Genomic DNA, 20,263 nt, shown 5'->3' with positions numbered 1-20,263 from the left:
GCTAGTAAACTGGTAATTTCGTTACATTTTGCTCTCCAAACCCCTTGCTGAAGTATTTTTTCCTTAATTCAAAAGACAATCTGATTGCCTTTCCATTTATGATGCTGGGTCCCAACCATCTGCAATGGAATGGGAGGAGTTGATCAATAAAGTAGCTGTAGGTTGGCAAAGTAGCCCACTCTAGCCAAAGCCTATCAAAACTCGCGGGACAGTCGGTTTCAAGAAGAATTGGCGACGCTTTATCATACCAGTGTAGGTGTAGGGCTTCCTCTGCTGCGGCTAACTAGCGATTGGTTGCAAGCCCGGATTTAGCTAACACCATTCGTGTTTACACTTGAACTAATTACAAAACGGTTTATATGACAGTTAGTTCTACATGTGGTATGCAATGGGGTCGATGTGTGGGTCCATGCAGTCTATTGGATTTATCTGTAATGCTTGATTTCCACGAAACTCCATGTCCAGACAAATGGGAATCGTTGTTGCTATGGAGAAGCTGCGACTTCCAAGATTGGGGTAGGCCGTAGCATCGTATTAGGTTTGCATTTATGACTGAAGAAAGAAAACAGATAGAGGATTACCCACTTTAAATAGAGAAGGTTAGTATTTAGGGAGTGGTGACATGACAATATTTTTGTGCATATGGTCGCTGACCACCATGATCTTGCAGCTGTGGCTAGCTTCTAACTAGCATAATTTGATAGCTGGCTATCTAGCTATGGCTACCTAATGTCAAAGAGTATAGAAGCTAACGCTAACGTCTTTGCTAACAGGAGCTATCAATTATTTGCATGGCATTTTGTTACTTGCCAAGTTATTTAACGTCAACCCTCCAAAGCTTCACCGTTAACTAGAGCTATAGGAGTTATGGCAATGGGGTTTGAGCTTCTAGCCGTACTGTTTTTGCTACATTGATGTTAAGAAAGCTGGTCTGAGTTTAGTTTCTGAAGATCTTAGCCAGCCAGCGATAGCAGAGCATTTTAGTTCTGCCGTAAATGGAGCCTAGCAATCCTAGCATAGCAAGCTAATCTTAATCAAAATACTCTGTATGGCTTTACAGTCAACGGTACGGAGGCACTGATAACACGACGATTTGTCATCTATCATAATGCTGTTTGACTGCTCACAACATAACGTTACATTTAACTTGGCTACCAATATCCTATCTACCCAGGATTGTTTAGTTGTTTCAGTTTATTGTAAGTTTAACACCGCTAACGCAGCGGCACTACAGCTGCTGTTACACCAAAGAGGGCTTCTATACTCATTGGTTACACCAAAACATCCACTAAATGATGTAGCTAGCTAGCATACCTTACTAATCATCCCGTCCTTACATATTAAAGACAGGTGATTCGTTTTCTGTCCTAACCGTTATTGTGAGTAGTCGTTTGTATTAAATTATAGGGTAACGTAAGTGTATGACAGATTAACGTTAACATCGGTGAGTAATATCTGCTGTAATGTCGAAGTCGAACCTAACGTTTGCGTGGGTCGGCTGAATGTAACAAACAATTATTTTTGCAGAGCTGACATGTTAACGTTATTGCTAGTCAGCTAACGTAACGCAGCCTACTTTAACGTTAATATAACCTAAAAGAGATTAGATAACTAAACTGAACTAGCTAACGTTAAAGTGGGCATATGCCGCTTGAAATCAGCAAGCGGTCATCAACCAGCTAAATGTGGGCACTGTGACAAGATGTTTGTCAAAAAAGACTATCTAAATAAAAGTTGATCAAGATAATGCATGCATATGTTAACTTGTAAGGTTGTTTACGCAAAGTTGAGGCAAACTTGCATGTTACTTTTAGGTACTTGGGTTATCTGATGTAGCCTAATATACTACAGATGACGCCTCACCTGGCGCTTGACTGAACAGAGAAGGGCACGTTGTTGATGGCCAGAATATGAAGGCAGATACTGTACACATATTTTATCAAATGACACTCTACAGAGCAACTAGTATAAGTGTGAGTGTCACATCAGGCAGGTGATTCAGTTAATCCTACAGGACATAGATAATATGTTTATGAAGTGGTAAACTGGAGTATTGGCATTGGGCTTGTAGAATATGGTGTCGATACTGATAGTCATTACACCCATTTATTGTGTTGTTACTGAGCAAGGGGGAAAGGACGAGTCATCCTCTTCAGCATCCAGTGCCAAATGTTTTGGCTTCCTTTCAGTGGGGAAAGGCCTGGCCTCTACTAGAACTAGAAATTCTTGTCATAATACAGTGACTCACCTAGTGAGTGATGTCTTCCTGGAAGGAGGTGACTGGGACACAGGGACAACATTGTTGTCATGTTTACAAAGCAGTTGTTTTAAAGATTTGATACAAAATGCCTGTGTTTGGTATGCTCTTATATGATGAAATATCAACGTCAATATGGTGTCTTATTTGTTTATTTGTTCAGAAAATGCTAATTTCAACATGTGCCCTTATTTTTGATGGCCTATTTACCCATTGGTCTATTTTCCCTTTTTTTCAACAGAAGTTAAGGATATATTTTTCCTTCGAAGTAAAACTGTGAAGATTTAAGGAACATGCCGCCCAGGCCTTCTTCAGGGGAATTATGGGGCATCCACTTGATGCCCCCGAAAATCCTAGTGGACTGTCTGCTGCCCAATGGCATGATCCTTACCCTGGAGTGCCTCCGTGAGGCCACACTTATCACTATCAAACATGAACTGTTCAAGGAGGCACGGAAATACCCGCTGCACCATCTTCTGCAGGAGGAGACTTCCTACATCTTTGTCAGTGTTACCCAGGAGGCAGAGCGAGAAGAGTTTTATGATGAGACCAGGAGGCTCTGTGACCTCAGGCTCTTCCAGCCCTTCTTAAAAGTAATTGAGCCTGTGGGGAACAGGGAGGAAAAAATTCTCAACCGAGAGATTGGTACGTTTCCTCCTTCCTCCTTTCTCCATTGTAAACACAAACACATCGACTATACATAGGCTAATTGTTCATTTGGCTCACATGTTGAAAATGCAAGATATGCTGAGGTTTTTCCCATTCTCTTTCAGGTTTTGCGATTGGCATGCCTGTGTGTGAGTTTGATTTGGTGAAGGACCCCGAGGTCCAGGACTTCCGAAGAAACATTCTAAATGTATGCAAAGACTCTGTGGAACTCCGAGATGCCAATGGCCCTCATAGTCGGGCATTATATGTTTACCCTCCCAATGTGGAGTCTTCGCCCGAGCTTCCCAAGCACATCTATGCCAAACTTGACAAAGGTAAGAAGTTAACGGAAAGACAAAACCATGGACCCTTACACAAGGATTTTACGCTATTCTTGGCTGATACTATGTATGTTTATAACGATGCTCAAACAGTATATGGTCCATTTTTACCTTCTTTTAGTTTTTCTCCCTGTAATATCTACTCGCTCTTCATTCTTCCAATGTCCTGAATTACCAAGATGTCCTTTGATGACAAGATCAGCCTTTGTTTTTATGCATCATTCATTAATGTTTTTCTTTTCTTGTAGGTCAAATAATTGTGGTAATTTGGGTAATAGTCTCCCCTAACAATGACAAGCAGAAATACACACTCAAGATCAACCATGACTGTGTGCCGGAGCAGGTTATAGCAGAAGCCATTAGGAAGAAAACGAGGAGTATGCTGCTTTCACCCGAGCAGCTGAAAATGTGCGTGCAGGAGTATCAGGGGAAATACATCCTCAAAGTGTGCGGCTGTGATGAGTACCTTTTGGAAAAATATCCCCTCAGTCAGTACAAGGTAAGTACTCCAGTGTACAGTATATCATTCAAGGCTAAATATACAATAATATTAATATTCTTTCATCTGAGGGTGAAATAATGTAGGACTGCTCTTTCTGCTGGTTTAATAACCGGCTTTACAGATATGTTATTACCACAGTGTATTTGCCATTTCACAAAATGTATCACATTCCCATAGTCTTCTAACTCTTAGTAGAGAGGCAGAAAAAACAGAGGATACAGTATGGCCATGGTCAGCCTTGCAGTAAGGAACCTGATTTCACTTGTGTGATATATTTGGGTGAGGAGGGGCCTGTAATTAAAGGAGAATTCCGGTGTGATATTGACCTAAAGTGTATTGAAACATGATACCGAGTGTGAACGTATGTCTCATAGCCCATCTCGGCTTGTCCCCTGCACTCCAAAATCTGGCGCTAGTTAGCTGATGCTACCAAAAGCTTTTTCAATAGTGGTGCTTCGGCATCGGGCTAGCCATGCAAATAAATCACTGTTTTACACCCATTTACGAGGCTCAATGTATCTCCACACTTCATTGGTAGACTTCCGAGGGCCCTGACATTTAAAACGAGACATTGAGAACTTTGAAAAAGCACTGGTAGTTTACTTACAAGACGATTTATACAGACAGTATCTTCACAAAGTTTAGCGTTTGCAGCCATCTTGAATTTAGTCACGATATAAGTCGAAGTTAAATCCAGTAAGAATGAACAGGTATGATATAAGGGATCAGATTCCAAAAATAATTCAGTGGAAATGCATGGATTCCAGTTTCTTCCAGTAGCAGCAAGCAGCAACTGGAATCCATGCATTTCCACTGAATAAAAAATACAAATATATTTGGTTATATTTTAGTTGTTCGGTTTACAGCTTGCTTGAGTATTTGTGGTTAGCGCAACTTTGTAGTAGTCTCGAATGCTACGTGGTTGCTCTGAATATTGTACCATTCATTATAGAAGGTCATGGAAATTCAGTTTTTTGTCAGGTCATGGAAATTTACATTTGACTTACAGTGGGAACTCTAATACTGCTCATTAAACAGGGGCCAGCAGAGTCTGGGGAAACCTGTACAGTAGAAACAAGCATTTCTATTGCGGACAAATGAGCTCTTTACTGCTGAATCACTGGCTGCAAAAGAAAATATCTCATCTACTGGTCTAGAGATGGAGCCCTTTGCGGAAACACACGGAGTGCACCGAGTACTTAGATAGATAGATAGATAGATACTTTATTGATCCCCATGGGTACTTGCTCTTGCTTTGTACTTGTACTTGTACCATGAGTACTTGCTCTTGCTTTGTGTTATCAGTTGCGTCTTCATCAGTAACACTTCATGGTGGCCTTTTGTAACTGGCTGAGTCTGGGTTGCATACTTGCGTTGAGTAAGAATGACTGAGCCATTCTCAGAGTGTCTCTACAACCTTGGGTACTAAAAAAATCAAAACGAAAAATCAGTAAAAATACCCTCATGGTTGGTTTAAGCTTGTGCTTGCCAGTTACTGATAGATGTTGACATAGGTCTACTAATTTCTCATGAGGCAAATGTTGTCATTTGCCTTTTTTCTGAAGACTTAACCTGATGTGCCTTAAAAGAAGCACTATGCAACAATTTTAGCAAAAATGACCTTAATTATGCAGGTTGAGAGTCGTTCTGATGGTTCTACAACACTTTCTGCGTCGTTTGGTGGGTGCTTCGCCTCCTCCCTATCGCTTCTCAGCTGAAAAACCGAATATGCAACTTTCTGGACCTGGCCCGGGTAAGGTCCAGAAGTATCCAATCGCGAAACGGAAGTATCCAATCGCGCCTCGAAAATGTAGTCAGATTGTAGTTTCGAAGAAGACTGCAAAACGGATGCCGATTTGGCTTTGTTGCTGTTGAAATTGTAAGTAGCCTACCCTTGGGTGAACCTCGTCTTTGTAATGTGGTTTGATAGTCTCTTGAACAATGTGTTTGCTCGACCGTTTTATTGTGAGCCCTGTATGTGTTTAGCGTGGTTTCTTGATGGCTAGCTCGCTAGCTAGTGGGGGTTTAGTGTAGCAGTCACTTGCTACTGAAGCTGAAGGGGGAGCTGTGCAGTGAAAAATGCGAGCCCAAATCCGGCGAAAACCCAGAAACGGCGAAGGAATAACCAGACCTGCATAGTGCTTCTTTAAAGCCAACATTTTAGGCAAAACGTATTATATGACGTGAGGCCACTTATATTCTTCAGTAGGGAAACCTTTGTTTTGTTTGTGTTTTTTTGACACAGTTTGGCAAGGAAAGATTTTAAAATGATCCAGCTTTGGATCCACATTTGTGTTCAGCTTGTGTATTTTGTCCAAGTTGGCTAACTTGAATGAGCTTAATTCATAGTTTTGATCGTTGTGCTACTTAGTCCTTTGAATAGACTAACTAAGCAAACAATGGCAACCGTGAAACAATCTTGTGGGTCCATTTTAAAGGTGCAACTCATGGTTGTGTTGTGAAAACATCAACATTTTTCTACACTTACAGAATTACATTAGCCTCGCCCCGCCAGCCTGTATCTCAGCTCATTTTTATCTCACTGAAATACTAGACTGTCTGGATCAATGATTTCAAAGTGAACGCAGTCTACGGCCATTATGATGCTAGGGTTGGAAATATTTTCGGTTACACTTTACTTGACAATGTCGACATAAGAGTGACATGACACTGTCATGAACGTGTCATAAACAAGTCATAAAGGTTCATGATAACATTTCTGTCATTAAGTGTCATTCGGTTTTTTGTCATAACAAGTTAGGGTTAGGGTTCATGTGTTCATGACGGTGTCATGTCACTCTTATGACGATACTGTCAAGTAAAGTGTTACCATATTTTCCAATGGAGAGTAGACTCTCTCCACACAATTAAACGAAGTGAATGAGTCTGGTATTATCAAGCTACTGACTCATAACTGTTGACAGTTGTTCCTGTGTCATCTGAGCATGTAGATACTTTTGGGGTCTTTTTATGCATTGGCTTAAAATGTAGAAGGGTCTGACATGTGAACACAAAACAGAAACAACATAGTTAAAGTGCATGTAATACTTGAAAATACTGTTTATTTATTATGCACTCATCATTACACATACATGATCGGAAGCAATTTCATTTTGTCTGCTAAAACAAAACAACAAAACTTCAACAAAATCTGTTATCAGGTCCTATAAGTGCATAGTGATATTCCAGTCTTGTGACATTGTGCCAGTGTTAGTTGTTTTGGAAAATGTGAAGCAATAAACTGACATGAGGCTGTCCAATCTTGCCGTGCCTGTCCTTCACCTAAACAGGTTCAGTGAGGTTGTTTCCATGTTGCACATGGCTGGCCTATGGGTGTGGACATTAAGTTTATCCTCCATGTTTTGATTCCCTACGATCATATCTATGCTGTTTTTAAAAATCTGATGGAAAACATTGCTATGCAGAAATGGAGATAGTAGTTCAGATCTATTTAGGTTGTACGCAATCCTTCACATCCATGAAGTGATAATCTGTCCCAAAACAAAATAAAGACTTCAACGTATCATGCAAAGAGTTTTACAGCAAAACTCATGTCATCTTGTATCACAATAATGTAATTATACAATTTGTTGTTAATAGAGGTTTTCAAAATGCAAACAATATGAATTTCCTGATGCTACCATTATCACTTGCACAGCTTCTTGTGCCTTGGATTTCCATGTAATCCATCATTTCTAAACAAATAGCACCTTGAACTGCTTTTTGAACCCTTTTAGAATTGCTATCATGTACCTAATGCTACCTGGCCTCCTGTTTCTTTCAGTATGTGAGGAGCTGTATTATGCTGACTCGAATGCCCAACCTCATGCTGATGGCGAAAGACAGCCTTTACTCTCAGCTACCAGTGGACAACTTTACTATGCCCTCCTACGCCCGTCGCATCTCCACAGCAACCCCATACATGAACGGCGAGGCCTCCACAAAGTCCCTGTGGACAATCAATGGCATGTTGAGGATACGTGTGCTATGTGCCACATACGTTAATGTAAACATCAGGGACATTGACAAGGTTGGTTTCCCTTTTCAAACAGTTCCATCAACTGATATACATTTATCTATATATTGTGTTTTAAATTGTAATGTAGCTGACTTAAGCTGTATGTGTGCTTAGTGTGTAGTCTAAGTCTGTTGTTGTTGTTGTTGTTGTAGATTTATGTGCGGACAGGGATCTACCATGGTGGTGAGCAGCTGTGCGATAATGTCAACACACAACGTGTACCATGCTCTAATCCCAGGTAATAAACAGCACTTTAGAAGTCTATGTTTTCCAGTTCAGCTTTCGTCTTCATCAGCTGGATGGATGACGGCTCTTGTTAGCATGTTCTTATTTTATGTAAAGCAGTGATGCTGCTCTGTACTCCTCAACCACTGTTGATTCTGGTTCTTTCTATTTTGCATTGGCCTGCAGGTGGAATGAATGGCTGCAATATGACATGTACATTCCTGATATCCCGAGGGCCGCCCGCCTCTGTCTGTCCATCTGCTCGGTTAAAGGGAGGAAGGGGGCAAAAGAGGTAACTGCCTGACGGCCGCTGAGACTAAACAAGACCTTAATTAGGCAGCCGAATAGGTCAGTGCAGGCCAGGGTCTGTTTCACCGTCTTCTCTGCATTGGCTGATTAGTGAGCTCTGTCTGCATGTTTTTTCCCTGCTTAACCAAATGTGGTCGGATTACAGGTTCAAGCTCTCGCTTTTATTACATGGTGTGATTGTGGCAGTGTGGCAGGGCTTGTGTGTAACTGATATTTTTGGAGGAGCAATTGCCCTGAAAGAGTCGCACCCTGGAGCTTGAACGCCTATGTGGTACTACAAGGGACTTCATGTTGAAGTTTCTATTTTTAGCTAAGCTTTTGAAAAAGGAAAAAATAATGATTTGGGTGCACACATACTTCAGTTGCTATAGAAAACTGTCCTCGGTTCAAGAGAGATTGGAGAATAGATGCTAAGCAATAATGGTCTATGACAGCAGCACTTTTAAACATCCCTAAAATAACTTGTAAAGCTGAACAGTTACACTTCCTTATTTGTACAGCACATCTGCCCATTGCATGTCCTATGCTCAGAATATTATGTTGGTGTCCTGGTATTTGCTTGTTCAGAGTACAGCCTCTTGCCTTAAGATGGGTAGAATTACAATATGTTCAGCTGTGCACAGTTCTAGCTAGCTATCCATGTAGCCAGCTACATTTTAATGTGTATAGTCAATGTAACAGCTTTTGCGATTCAAGGACTGTATTTGCTGTCAAATCCATGTTTGTAGCTAGTGAAATGGCAAATAAGTAAACAAAATAGCTTTTTTTATCTGTACTTGTAGCAAGCACGGTTATGCTAGTAATGTGACTGGTTATTCTGCATGGCACAGACGTACACAGAAAGCTCACTCCTGAATTTTCCACTACACAGGAGCACTGTCCACTTGCCTGGGGAAATGTGAACCTCTTTGACTACACTGACACTCTGGTGTCAGGCAAGATGGCGCTGAATCTTTGGCCTGTACCTCATGGCCTGGAGGACCTGCTCAACCCTATTGGTGTCACTGGGTCCAATCCCAATAAGGTAAATGCCCAGCTCACAAAACCCTCACAAAGCATGTCCTGAAGTTCACCTTGCAGCCCTACAATATCTGTTTAACAGGTGTAATAAAAACACAGGGCTATGGCACACCTGTGCAAATTGATAGAATATTTGCCGTGCAGATCCTCATTTGTCTGCAGGTCTATGGCAGCAATGCAATGGCCACAATACAAGCTATTTCCTCAGTCAACGTAGAATTGACCTGTAGCTAAGCCCCGCCCTCCATTGTTACCGTGTGAAAACTCGGATAAACAAACCAGACTTGATTAGAAATACATTGTGGACAATGGCAGCTGGCAGTATATGAAAGCAGGCTTTGAGGATGTTTTGGTCGATAAAAGATTTACTTTCCTCCAGAAGCTATCAAAAGGGACTTAATTATGCTATGGAAGGGTGTATTCAAAACTTTAGAATACATACAAGGTGACAAGCAGTTGTGGCGAGTAGCCATGTAGCCAGCGAGTAGCCGTAATATTTGATGTAGTAAGAATATAGTAGTTGGTTAATGAGCATTTTCATCTTGGAATTTAACAGGGAACCTGTGCCCACCTTGTTGGCTTAGTAGCCTACATTACGTCGAGCTGTTGCAAACGCGAGAGACGTCCTGTAGGCTACTGTTGATGAAAATGTACTCCGTTTTCTAGCCTCTCGGGTTACCGGCTATCAGTATTACACGTCCCCCATGCGAAACGTTTGACCATGGTTATCCGTCGGGTTTTTTTTGAGTTAATAAACTCCATAAATAACCATTCATTTGTAATTGTATGCCTCCTCCCTGTTGTTTCCTATGGAGTTGTCCGAGCTGATGTCCGAGTCTTGTTGAGGCTGGACTGTCATTAGCTCATCAGCGTTCTAAGGGTGGCGCTTAGCGACAGGTCAATTGTGAGATGAGCGTTTTTACCTATGCCGTCTGCATTTCTTGGTTTTAGGAAACCCCTTGCCTGGAGTTGGAGTTTGACTATTTCAGCAGTCCTGTGAAGTTCCCCGACATGGCCACCGTGGAGGATCACGCTAATTGGATCATATCTAGAGAGATGGGATACAATTACTGCCAAACTGGTCAGGTAAGCACATTAGCCAAGGCCTATTTCCATTAACCTGTAATAAACATTTGTTGATGGTCATCATGTTCGGTGAGCTTGTCCACATGCTGCTAGAAGAGAATTCCAATAGCATTTGTCTGTATATTAACTCAGTACTGCCGAAATAAAGTGAAGGGAACGTGTGTCTTTCTTGGTACCATTGTAAGCAGTACTTATCTGACTGCATGTCCTGTAAGGTCTCATGGGATGTGCTTGCTAATTAGTGGTGCCAGATCAAAGAAGAAGATTGCACTGATGCTGATTGAAGCTAGCGTTGTGTGCTATCACTTACAGAGTTCCCGCCTGGCTCGCGACCATGCCATGACTGAAAGTGACATCGAGCAGCTTAGACATTTGTGCAACAGAGATCCACTCTCTGAGATCACTGAGCAGGAGAAGGATTTCCTCTGGAGACACAGGTACCCATACTGTGCGGCTTTCCTGTCTTTGCCATTTACGTCTCTGTGTTTCCTAAGTGCAGAATGAAACTAACTTGTCATACTAGTTCATTCTAACCATGGTCTCACCCCACTCCCTGAGTAGTTGTGTCTGGAAAAGATTGTAGTTGATTTACCATATGTATCCTGTTTTGTCCTTTCAGGCAATATTCTGCGAATATGCCAGAAATCTTGCCCAAGATTTTACTTGCAGTGAAGTGGAACTCGCGTGATGAAGTAGCACAGGTACTAGATAACATTGCTGTCATTAATATTACATTTGAATGAATTGGAAGTAAACTATTTAAATGGACACCAGGCAACGTTTTCGTGTTAATTAATCATCTTCGTAAGTCGGTATATGGTTAAATGACTCATTACGGGGCGAATGAAGGCTCTCTCGCCCGCCCCTACTGCCTGTAGGAAGAATATCCCACTTGCAAGTTCGGTGTATCCTACCCGCTGACCGAAGCAGGATCAGTTTACAGCACAGAGGCAGGCTAACAAAACGCTAGAGATTGTTGCAAACGTGTGTATAATGGCAGAGCCGGCGAAGAAGCAGCGAAAACCCTTGACAGAAGACGCACAGAAAAGGAAAAGAGCTTCAGACCGAGCGAGGGGGAATTTCGTAGAGAAAAAGCATCAGGCTTGCCTGGTGTCCCTTTAAAAGTTAAAGTTTGAATTACTTGTATACTTATTTGCCAATACTTGTTGAGGGAATATACCTTTCATGTCATATTATAAAGTAAACCTTTATTTTGATGACTTGACTAAGCTTGTTATTTGTCACGTTTAGATGTATTGCCTTCTGAAAGAATGGCCAGCAATAAAACCTGAACAAGCCATGGAGTTGCTAGATTGTAACTATCCAGATCCAATGATTCGGGACTTTGCTGTACGGTGCCTTGAGAAGTATTTGACAGATGACAAGCTGTCCCAGTACCTCATTCAGCTTGTTCAGGTAAGAGAACTCTGGAGAAGATTACAGGCTAGTGATTGTGGCTATTGTGGTCATGGTGGAAAACAGAGAAATGTAACCCCCTGCTTCCTTTCATTTTGATTGATTCTCAGATGTGTTTATTTGTCAGTCAGTTCTCACTGTCTAGTTTTTTCTTTGTCACATAAGGTCTTGAAGTATGAGCAGTACCTGGATAATCCTCTGGTCCGATTTTTACTGAAGAAAGCCCTAACTAACCAGAGGATAGGACACTTCTTCTTTTGGCACTTAAAGTGAGTCAGCCATTGCTGTGGAATTTGCCAGGGTGGTCGGGCATTGATAGGAATTTATGGCAGAAAAGAACATTGCTCTTGAAATGGTCACTGAATTTGACTAAATTACTGTAAATTCCTGCAAGACAAGCCTTGATGTTAGATTCTGATGCTTTTCTCAGCAGGGCTGTACAGTGCAACATGTATGTCGCAAATGCAACAAAACAAATCGAGTCAAATCACTTGTGTGTGTGTGTGTGCAGGTCGGAGATGCACAATAAGACTGTGAGCCAGCGCTTTGGGCTGCTGCTGGAGTCCTACTGCCGTGCCTGTGGCATGTACCTGAAACACCTGAGTCGACAGGTGGAAGCCATGGAGAAGCTCATCAACCTCACGGACATCCTCAAGCAGGAGAAGAAGGATGAAACTCAGAAGGTGAGGCCACAAACTGCACATTCTCTTCTGGTTGACGTTGTGTGCGCTAGTCCCAAAGCATGGAATCGAATGAACAAATGTTGTTTTCTTTCTTTCTTTTTTCTTTTTTAAACGATACACCAAGCTGTATTATTTCCCTGGTGAAGTAGTTGTTTAATTCACGTTCCTGATTTGAGTAGAAAATTGCTAAACATTAGATAGATTGCTTAGTAATGGCTTGGGTATGTATGATTCCAAGGCTGTATTTAGAGGTCTATTTACCATCTCATTCATCAAATTAACCCCGGTTCTTGCATTTTGGTCTCATGCCTATCCAGTTCTACAAATGACTGCACATCCACAAACCTAAGCAAACACAAGGCGTTAGGAATACCAACTACACTGATAGTTATCAGAAAGCAAATTCTCCGGGGACTCTGTGCATGCCAGATGAACAGAGCCAAGCAAGCGCGGGACAGCCAGAGCCAGCAAGCACCGGTCTGTTCCTGCTCACTGGCATGCCCATGGCTGGCTTCTAAATAAAGTTCCAGGTCTGCTGCCATCTCCCGAGTCTGCCTGCCCACACACTGGGCTCGGCTTCGTTAGCTGAACTAGTCAAGCATGGTGGCAGCAACGGCAGTCGGGAGATTTGGTTTCCAAGAAGACACAACCCTTGTGCTCCCTCATTGTAATGCAAGTCAAGAGGAACAAAAATGCCTGTCAAGAGACTGCATGTCCATTTTAATGAAACAGTGAGGAGTGAGTGGTGCATTAAAGTTAGCTTAAACCAAGAATTAGAATAAGGTATTATTCCTATGTCATAAATAATGCTGTACTTACATGATGGTCACAAAGGCCAGCTTTGATATGCATGCTTCATGTGCAAGGTTTTGGTAGGTTGTGAATTAAAATGTTACTCATTTTGTAGAATTGATTGTTACATGGAGCTAGGTGTGACACTGACACAGAAGTTGTAATGGGCAACACTGCTAATTAACTAGAATTTGAAAATGTATAATGTGAAAAATGGATTAGAGGCCGAGTGTTATTGGGTGTGTTATCTCCAGCATGTCTCTTTGCCAACATCGGCCATGTGCTCTCTTTCTCCAGGTGCAGATGAAGTTCCTGGTGGAGCAGATGAGGAGGCCAGACTACATGGACGCTCTCCAGAACTTCACCTCTCCACTCAACCCAGCACACCAGCTGGGCAACCTACGGTAAGCACGTAATAAACACATAAAGGGCACATGTGATAGAAGGACAAAAATGCCCTCCTCATTTGTTGCCTCAACATTGTCATTTAATTGTACTCTCATACTTTTGACTAAAATGTCCATAAGCTTCCAGTCAATTTTCATGAATCGTGTGAATGAAATTTGTGTGGAAAATCTCAAATGAAAAATGAAGCTGTGAATAGACAAGAAAATTGTTGGGCTGATTCAGCAATACAACAGACCAATTCAGTTATGTATTATTTGGAACAACGTCAATGAACTTGCATAATTCTGGGCAAGTTCCTCTTGTAATGAAGTTGAATCATAATCGTAACATGATGTAAATTGCAGAGTTTCAAGTGAAGTTGGTGTTCACATTCTTGGCCAATGTCTCTGGGCAAGGATCATTTCTGTTGTGCGTGCAGCCTCAATAACCTAACATCTGCTGACCTGTCTTTAATTTTTAGGATTTGGTTGTTATAGTAGTGCGTAATCTTCTAAGTGTTTTCTCTTCCCCGTCAAACAGTGAAGTGAAAAATGTCCTGTTGTCTTTCTCTTCTCTATTGATATAAACTCACTTAACTAATTTAACGTGACACAAAAATCAGGAAGGCCGTATGACCGGTCCGACTGTATTGACCATTACTGAAATGTCTGTATATCTGGCAGGTTTGATGAGTGTCGAATCATGTCGTCAGCCAAGAGGCCGCTGTGGCTGAACTGGGAGAATCCCGACATCATGTCAGAGCTGCTCTTCCAGAACAATGAAATAATTTTCAAGAATGGAGACGGTAACTTAGCCCTCCTCGGCACCACACCCCTACACCAGCCCACTACCAAATCTAAGTCTAACCCCTCACCTGTATCCTCTCTTTCAGATCTACGGCAAGATATGCTAACACTTCAGATCATTAGAATAATGGAAAACATCTGGCAAAACCAAGGCTTAGACCTAAGGTATTTCATGGAATAGGGATTGCTCTACAAATCCAAACGTTAACCATTCTCCCCAGCTTATGTGAGAAGTTGGTTTTGAACTGATGGTTTGTGGTGTGTTTCTGCTTTGCCTCAGGATGCTGCCGTATGGTTGTCTTTCTATTGGTGACTGTGTGGGTCTGATTGAAGTGGTGAGAAGTTCCCACACCATCATGCAGATCCAGTGCAAAGGAGGCCTGAAGGGAGCGTTACAGTTCAACAGCTCCACCCTACACCAGTGGTTGAAGGACAAGAACAAGGGAGAGATGTAGGGAGATTTCATTTGTGTTCATTTAATTTCCATTCCTACACTATTTAATAATGCCCCCCCCTCAAGTCTCTGTTTGATTGAGAAATATTTGTTTTTGTTATTTTCACTAGGTATGATATGGCCATTGACCTGTTTACACGATCATGTGCTGGCTATTGCGTAGCCACGTTCATTCTGGGAATAGGTGATCGACATAATAGTAACATTATGGTGAAGGATGATGGACAGGTAGGCTCATTGTCTTCACATGGTGCCAAGTTTCCCCTTAGTAAACCTTTTATAGGTTTGCCAGACAGTAACTGTGAATATCCTCTGTTCAGCTGTTTCACATAGACTTTGGCCATTTCCTGGACCACAAGAAGAAGAAGTTTGGCTACAAAAGAGAGCGAGTGCCCTTCGTCTTAACACAAGACTTTTTAATAGTCATAAGCAAAGGGACGCAAGAGTGCACAAAAACAAGAGAGTTTGAGAGGTTTGTGTTTGCTTCTATCTTTGTGTGTGTTTGTGTCTGTTTTCAGTCTGCTGGAGAGAATGCCTCTCTTGTGCTCCGAACCTAATCATTTGGCCATTGGCTGGCCGAGAGAATACCCGCCCAGTGCCTGGAGTGGAGGGAGTGTGAAGAGTGGGCCAAAAAAACAATGGCCCCTTTTATGTTTCCTAACAGGGCTTCCCTGCTTGCCTCTTCCCAGTACTCCCCATTCTGACAATAGTCTCACACGGCACCGCCTGCCAAGTTTCCTGTCTCCCTTTCACACTTCCGTCCTCTATCAGGTTTCCAATTCAGTTGCCCCTGAAAGAGCTCTAAAATGAACAGGCTCATCCAAGATTGCACTGAAAGGTGCACTTTGTCTCCTGTGAGGATGCTATTTGATTTGAGATGGTCTGGAGACTTAATGGGTGGAAATGGGTTCTGTGTTAAACATTAAAATGATTCATATATCTTTTCAATTGATGTCTTTTTGCATATATATATATATATATATATATATATATATATATATATATATATATATATATATATATATATATATATTTTATGTGTTTCAATATAGGTTCCAGGAGATGTGCTACAAGGCCTACCTAGCTATCAGGCAGCATGCAAACCTGTTCATCAACCTCTTCTCCATGATGCTGGGCTCTGGGATGCCCGAGTTGCAAAGCTTCGATGACATTGCGTACATCCGCAAGACTCTGGCTCTGGACAAGACGGAGCAGGAGGCCCTGGACTACTTCATGAAGCAGATGAACGACGCTCACCACGGCGGCTGGACCACCAAAATGGACTGGATCTTCCACACCATCCGGCACCACGCCCAGAACTGAGACGAGACTCTGAGCGCTCACACAGAGTGCGAGCATCCGCAGGTTGAGCGGAGAGTGGACGTACGGTCATACGGAAGGTTGGACGGACGGAACACACACTGCCCCCTCCCCCTCCCTCTGTAGGTTGGCACAGTGGCACACTCAAACCTCATGAACTCGTAGGGGAGCGCTGTGAGCGGCCTACAGAGCACTACACAATCCAGAGTGACCTTTTTTCTTTGTGTGTGTGTTTTGTCTTTTTACTCTCTTCATTCTTTGTTTGTGTTTCTCTCACCTGCAGCATCTCTAAAAGAAGAAACTTTACCTGCCTACAACCAATGGTTCACAGTGTAGTACCTGCCAATTCCTCTGTCTCTCCTCAGTGTTGGCTGCTTATTTTTTGGAATTACTTTCATGTTTGGAGAGACTGGTTGGAGTTGTTCATTCCTTTCATGCCTCTTTGTAAGAAAACTAAAAGAAACAAGCAAAAAAAAAACAGAAAAAAACCAACAACAATCGCCTCTTTACGTTTCAGGAGCTTTGGGGGTGTAAAGTCTTCCTCAAACTTTAAATGCCTTTCAAAATATGCACGGAACTCTGAAACTCCCAAGCGAAACAGGGTATTATTTCTTTTAGCCTGCTCCCCCTCCCCCTTTCCTTTCCATTTGAGGTCTACAACTTGTCCCTGTCAACTCGTGTACACACGCACTAAAAAGATGTTTCTGTGGAAGGGACTGATGTGCAGATGCCCAGCGGCGACACCTTGTGTACACTGCTGGTAACAACAGCATTTCACTGACACCAACAAACTAGGCTCCTGAAAGCTCCCCTAACATGGCTGATCATGCTGAGGTGTTTTTATTTATTTACAACTTTTTTTTTTCCTTTTGCATTTTTCCACCCCTCCCCTGTCTCTCTCGTATTGTGCTTGTTATACCTTAACAACATGGACCCAGTTTATTCTGTCAAGAAAGATGAATGTGCAACTAGAAAACCTGTGCAGTGTAGATATACAAAGCCTTAAATGTAAGTTGAAGTGCAATGAGTGCTTGGTTCTGCGCTCGTGTTTTGGATGCTATAGGAAAGGCAAGTGCAAGTCTCTGGAAGAGTGCTGCTTAGGTAAAGCGCATCATGCGTTTTAGATGACTCGGCTGAGATGAATGTCTGAGAACTGTTGGTTCCTTTTTTAATGCGGAGTCATATTTCATTGTGGTTGGTTGATGGTTGTGATATGGGCAGTCCTTGTATGAAGACAGAAAGGTGCTAAGAGATCGTTTCATAAAAGCAGCATCATTAGATAGGGGTGTGAGCAGTGTGCGATGCTTAAGGCAAAAGGAAACTGTGAAATCGGGATTGAGTGGATTTGTTCGTTGTGTGTAACACTATAGTATGTTTGGTCTAAATAGCTGTATATATATTTAACTGCTTTGCAATGATCCCAACCTTCCTTATGGTGGAAATTGTACAGTGAGATATTGTAAAGGAAAACAGAACAGAACTGTAACTACATTGTGTGTGTGTGTGTGTGTGTGTGTGTGTGTGTGTGTGTGTGCGCGCGCTAGTTAACGGTGTGCTTATCAACTCTGACTTTTATGCCACCAAACCAAAACGGGCGGATCTGAAAAGTCCTGTTGAGAGTGCTAGTGTTATGATGGCATTAGTCTGAGCAGTCTAATCATTTGGTTATGTAACGTTAGGTTTCCGACCAGCTATGGCCCAGTATCAGGAAAATGTACCCCTAAAGACAGATGAGCATGATTTATTAACAGACAGTTATGAACTTCTCAAGCTAGGGTGATTGGTGTATTTTAGACTGCCAATATCCCTATAGGCATACAAGGACTGATGAAATAGGGGTCATCCTCTAGCCCATTTGATGATGTCCATCACATCACCTAACCAGATGTGTGCAGTCAGTAGGAGCTCACTAAACAAATTGTGACAAAGATTTCAGCATGTTTTGAAAAACTGACAAGGTTATTAATGAGGTGAAATCATGCTTTGAGGTAGACTTCAGTCCTTTCAGAAACTTCTCTTTGATCAATGGAAGAAAAGGGCATTTGCTGTACAACCTTTCTGCCCAGAAAATATTTTTTCTTTGTATGAGCCAAAGCCAAAGTTTTTTTTGTTTTGTTTGTTCGTCCTCTTTTTAAGATGGTATTTCGTCTTACCATTGAGAACACAAAGCACTGAAGTGGTCAGGCAAAGTCTCCTCCATGAGGTGTGGTTTTGATCATAACATGCAGAGAAACAGTGTTTGCACAGTAGAATACTACAGAGTGTGTTATCTTCTCAGATATGCTAGAAAGGCACAAACTAGCTTTGTTCGAAGTTATAGAGTTATAAGCTCAGACAGAAAGAAAGCTGTAGTGTGTGTGTGTGTGTGGGGGGCAGTTTACTTTCTGAGGACGTTTCTGCCACTGACAGAAATCTTACAGAAACACAGTAATACAAAACTAATATCCAAATTCATTTGACGGTCAAACATGTAGCTATATTACGAATGCATCAAACATCAACACTTTTCCCTCCAGACCATTTCCATCAAATCTTGAAAGTTTTTGGATTTGATTGTGCAATTCCAGACTTCTTACGCATTCATCTGCGATACTTGAGGGTTAAAAAACATGTGGTTCTCATATGCAGTAAACCAATGAATAGGTATACACAATTTGACAATATTTGGTGTATGCAGGTGTTTATTGCACTATGTAATTGTTTTCCTTTTTGTTTGTTTTTCCTTCAAATGCCTTTTTGTTTTGTTTGAAAGGACACTGACCTTAATTCTCTTGCATGTATTTTTAAGCAATGTAACCAATTGTACTCCTTTACTATATGAAATGGATGGATCAGATGCATTAGAAGCTAGAAATGCTAAGTAGCCTTACTTTGGCCCCCTTTGAAGCCATTAACTGCATGGTTCTCCTCACTCTCTTTGGTGTTCTGTTGTCTGTACAGGCTACAGATCCTCCTGGGCTGGACCCACTAAAGGCCCATTGGAATTATTATGTCATTTTGTGGTTAATACTTTTAAGCCTTTTTTTTTTTTTTTTTACAGCAACTGGGACTATATTGAGATGTTGGACTTCTAGCATCTTTTCTATGACAAAAAAGAAGAAAAAAAAAAAACCTTTCATACTTCAGTTTCAAAATGTTTTACTTGAATTTCATGGCTCAGAACCATCTTTGTATGTCAAAAACAGAGCTGTTGTTGCCATGTGGTGTAGCACTGAAGGTTGGCTTGCATAGGCAGTTTCATACCGATTGTGAATGTTAAAATCTTTTAGGTTGTTTAAGTCGCACTATGGTTAGAAACACTAATGTGTGCCCATTTGGGCCCTATTTTGAAGTAAAACAAATATTAAAATGCATTTGACATATTTGAGGACTTTCAGAAGGTGATGTTGAAAAGCAAGGTCAATATAGGTTCCTGTGCTGTACTGAAATGTTTTCAGTGGTTACATTTCTGTATCATTCTGGAGAGTACTTAGCCATTTACATCTTAAATTCTATTTTCATACATTATTATTATTATATTATCGCCATCACTACTATGACTATATTATGGGCCAAATACTCTTACATACATTCATTCAGCATGAGATTTGAATAAGAAATCCCTATTTGGTTTATTTTCATGTACCTTTTAAAGTTTGGCCTAAGACTGCACTCTAGTAACCCCCTATTACATCTAAATTACTAACCAATAACAGACCCCCATTTTCATTTATGTACTTTCATTGTGCACCACAGTTAACTTGCTTTGTACCCTGTTTGTCTCCAGTATTTTGAGTGTTATGTGACGATGTACAAATAAACATATTTCAGTATAATTATACAGTACTTGAATGGTGTTCTTAAAAGTATCAGTTGTCTCCAAAATGCTAGTGACACCCATAGAGAGATGTTAGGCCAGAACAAGAATGCAACCAGAGTGTTAGAGGGTCTTTGATGCAACTGCATGGATCTTCATCTTGTGAGTGACAACAACTAGCCAATCAGCCAAACCCTCGTGAG

At 41.5% G+C, this 20,263-nt stretch overlaps 1 protein-coding gene across 4 annotated transcripts; it reads left to right on the top strand.

The window, feature by feature from the left end:
- The first annotated feature begins 74 nt into the window (after positions 1-74).
- On the top strand, positions 75-20,079 carry pik3ca (phosphatidylinositol-4,5-bisphosphate 3-kinase, catalytic subunit alpha). Of its 4 annotated transcripts, none has more exons than XR_007194517.1 (22): positions 75-516; positions 2,499-2,902; positions 3,031-3,240; positions 3,495-3,745; positions 7,533-7,778; positions 7,919-8,004; positions 8,178-8,283; positions 9,172-9,324; positions 10,272-10,406; positions 10,719-10,843; positions 11,026-11,107; positions 11,658-11,822; positions 11,988-12,091; positions 12,334-12,505; positions 13,595-13,701; positions 14,368-14,489; positions 14,577-14,655; positions 14,771-14,941; positions 15,055-15,172; positions 15,265-15,416; positions 15,997-16,386; positions 19,305-20,079. XR_007194517.1 is itself a non-coding variant. In XM_048251721.1 (21 exons), the coding sequence occupies exons 2-21, from the start codon at positions 2,551-2,553 to the stop codon at positions 16,265-16,267; spliced, it is 3,207 nt and encodes a 1,068-aa protein (XP_048107678.1). In that variant the 5' UTR covers positions 75-516; positions 2,499-2,550; the 3' UTR covers positions 16,268-20,079. The 4 variants fall into 4 exon arrangements, 2 of the variants coding, with proteins under 2 accessions (XP_048107678.1, XP_048107679.1); XR_007194516.1 differs by having other exon boundaries at positions 16,548-20,079; XM_048251721.1 differs by having other exon boundaries at positions 15,997-20,079.
- The last annotated feature ends 184 nt before the right edge of the window (positions 20,080-20,263 follow it).

This window comes from Alosa alosa, chromosome 9, assembly GCF_017589495.1.
Source record: "Alosa alosa isolate M-15738 ecotype Scorff River chromosome 9, AALO_Geno_1.1, whole genome shotgun sequence".
In the NCBI taxonomy this organism is placed as follows: domain Eukaryota; kingdom Metazoa; phylum Chordata; class Actinopteri; order Clupeiformes; family Clupeidae; genus Alosa; species Alosa alosa.
Note: the sequence above shows the minus strand (reverse complement) of the source record. Positions and strands in the feature narration are given on the sequence as shown.